The sequence below is a fragment of the Galeopterus variegatus genome, unplaced genomic scaffold, assembly GCF_000696425.1.
Source record: "Galeopterus variegatus unplaced genomic scaffold, G_variegatus-3.0.2 Scaffold1608, whole genome shotgun sequence".
NCBI classification, from domain to species: Eukaryota; Metazoa; Chordata; class Mammalia; order Dermoptera; family Cynocephalidae; genus Galeopterus; species Galeopterus variegatus.
In genome coordinates, this window is record NW_007727719.1 from 145915 (window position 1) to 148462 (window position 2548).

The 2548-nt window shown below is 51.1% G+C and overlaps 1 protein-coding gene across 1 annotated transcript in view; it reads right to left on the reverse strand.

Moving 5' to 3' along the window:
• The window catches only part of PTPRH (protein tyrosine phosphatase, receptor type, H), a 17606-nt gene extending 15356 nt beyond the window's left edge, over positions 1-2250 (reverse strand). Inside the window, 4 exon segments of the mRNA XM_008577962.1 lie at positions 73-339; positions 823-1089; positions 1303-1336; positions 2200-2250. Coding sequence (XP_008576184.1) covers positions 73-339; positions 823-1089; positions 1303-1336; positions 2200-2250 — 619 coding nt within the window.
• Between the last annotated feature and the right edge of the window lie 298 nt (positions 2251-2548).

The following is a 2548-nucleotide window of genomic DNA, read 5'->3' on the forward strand; positions in this document are numbered from 1 at the left end:
TCCCCCCCCCCCCCCCCCCCCCCCCAAAAAAAAAAAAAAAAAAAAGGAAAGGAGATGGAGACTGCCTCTTACCTGTGGCAGCATTTTGAGTCTTCCAAGAGCTATTGATTCTATTCTTCTCCACCCACACCCGAAATTCATACAAGGATCCGGGTTCAAGTCCATCCACTGTGACACTGGTATTTATTGTGTTTTGGGTCTTGTTTATGTTACCTTCTCCAGTGCAATGGACGCAGTAGGTGTAGTTCTGCAGGTCTGGGCCTTCGGGGACCTCCCAGCTCAGGGTGATGGAGCTGTTGGTCTGACCCTCCACGCTCAGATTTCTAACTGGGTTGGGAGCTGAAAATTGGGACAAAAGGAGAAATTAGTTGTGGCTTCAGGTCCTCAACTTTTCCAGCCCTTCCTTAACTGTCAGACCCAGTAGGTGTAGGCGGGACAGCCCAGACTCAGGCTACCCAAATTGAGATGTGCCATAATTATAAAATACACACCAAGTTTTGAAGAATTGGTATGAAATTAAGGATGGCAAATATCTCATTAATCCTCTTTTATATTGATTACATTACATGCAATTTTAATGACCTTCAATTTAAATGATGGTGTTTTGCACCTACTGGGCTACTTAAAATATTTCATGATAATTTCTTTCAACTGTTTCTTTTTACTTATTTTGATGTGGCTGATAGAAAATCGAAATTTTCATGTACGACTTCTTTTATATTTCTATTGGACTATAGAACCTGCCATGTTCTCCTGTCAGTTCTCAACCACCCCCTATCACTTGCCTTTAAAAAAGAAAATGAAATAGTGGCTGCCTCTTACCTGTGGAAGTATTGAAAATCTCCTTAGAGCTATATGATCCATTTGTTTCCACCCACACGTAAAATGTATATGAAGACCCAGGTTCAAGTCCATCCACTGTGATACTGGTATTTGTGGTGTTTCGGGTCTCAGTTTTGACACCATCTCCAGTGCAACAGACCCAGTAGGTGTAGTTCTTAAGTTCTGAGCCCTCAGGGGCCTCCCAGCGTAAGGTGATGGAACTGGTTGTTTGAGCCTCCACACTCAGGTTTCTGACTGGGTTGGGGTCTGAAAAATAGAAGAAGGGTCTATTGCAAACAAGAGAATAGATAGCACTGTCCCTCCCAGCACCTTGAGCTCTTACCCCAAGTCCAGAAATAACCTCTCCCATAGACCCTGCCAGGGACCACTAGACCCTCCAGGGAGACCACCCAAGAGGTACATGGGAGTTGAGGTCCCACCTCTTTGTGTGGGCAGTGAATTCAGGCAGGAAGCACTCACCGGCTGCGCTGCCCCCTGTCCAGCTACACAGGCCCTGGAAAGAGCCCAGAAAAGAAAGAATCAGAGTCTTATTCTCTCCTTTCTTGACCCAGGTGAGATTGTGGGGCTGGGCAGGGCCAGCCAGTGACTCTCCCAGTCCTCTGTCCCCCGCCCCCATGAATCACCCCTGCCTGAGGAGAGGAGGGACCAGTGTGGAGCTGGGCTATGACAAAGGTCACCTCTATATCTGTCTTTTATGGGGGAGAGGAGGGCTGAGTATGGCAGGAGCGGGGCTCCAGGAACCCAGGAGCTGGGGTTGGCTCATCCCACAAGGCCCGGAGATAAACTTAATGGTTTCATTTCCCAAACATAACAGCCTTGGAAAACTGGGGGCTGGGAAGCAATCAACAAACTGGGAAGGGAGGAAAATACTGAGGCTGCAGCCAAGAGCCCAGACACCGGCGTGTGAGGGAGGAGGATACTGGGGCCTGACTCCTGTGTCTGAAAGAGGAGGGGCTGAGGGGCTGGACTCCTGGGTCTAAAGGAGGAAGAGCTGGAGTTTCTGGACTCTTGGGTCTGAGAAAAGAGGGGGCTGGGGGTCTAGACTCCTGTCTGAGGGAGGAAGTGCTGGGGACCCGATCCTGGGTGTTTGTGAGCATAGCTGAATCTTGTCTGAAGGCAGTGTTTACTGTCACACCAGACACTGCCCTATCTCAAAATCCAGGTATAAGACTCCTCCCCATCCCCACACCCACAACTAGAAGCCCCTTTCTTTTTCCAGGGAACCACCAGCCCCTACTTCCTCAGTACCTGCGTTCAGGGGCCCCAGCTCCCTTACCCCTCAGACTGAGGAGTCCGATCCCTAGACCGTCCCTCCCTTGGAACCCTGGCTGCTGCCCAGGGAGAGGGAGCACTTACCAGTAGCACCAGGCTGCCCCAGGCCCTGAGGCCCCAACCAGCCACAGCCATGTCTCCAGAGACTGTTGAGGGACACAGGAGTCCCAGGCCTGGTCCCTCCACCTGCTGAACTTTAAACTCAAGGATTTCCCTTTCCCAGCCTCTTGGTGAAGCTAGAGGCCAGGGCGGGAAGGGGAGGAGGAGGAAGTGGAGGTTTCAAGCCTGAGGAGTCAGCTCCCAGCCCTGCCCTGTTCCTCCCCTCTTTCCACACCTCCGCTCCTTGCCCTAACACTGGAGACTCCTCTGGTCTCTTCTCCAACCCCACTTGGAATCCTCAGCCCCATCTCACCCCACTTTGTCCCATGAAAGC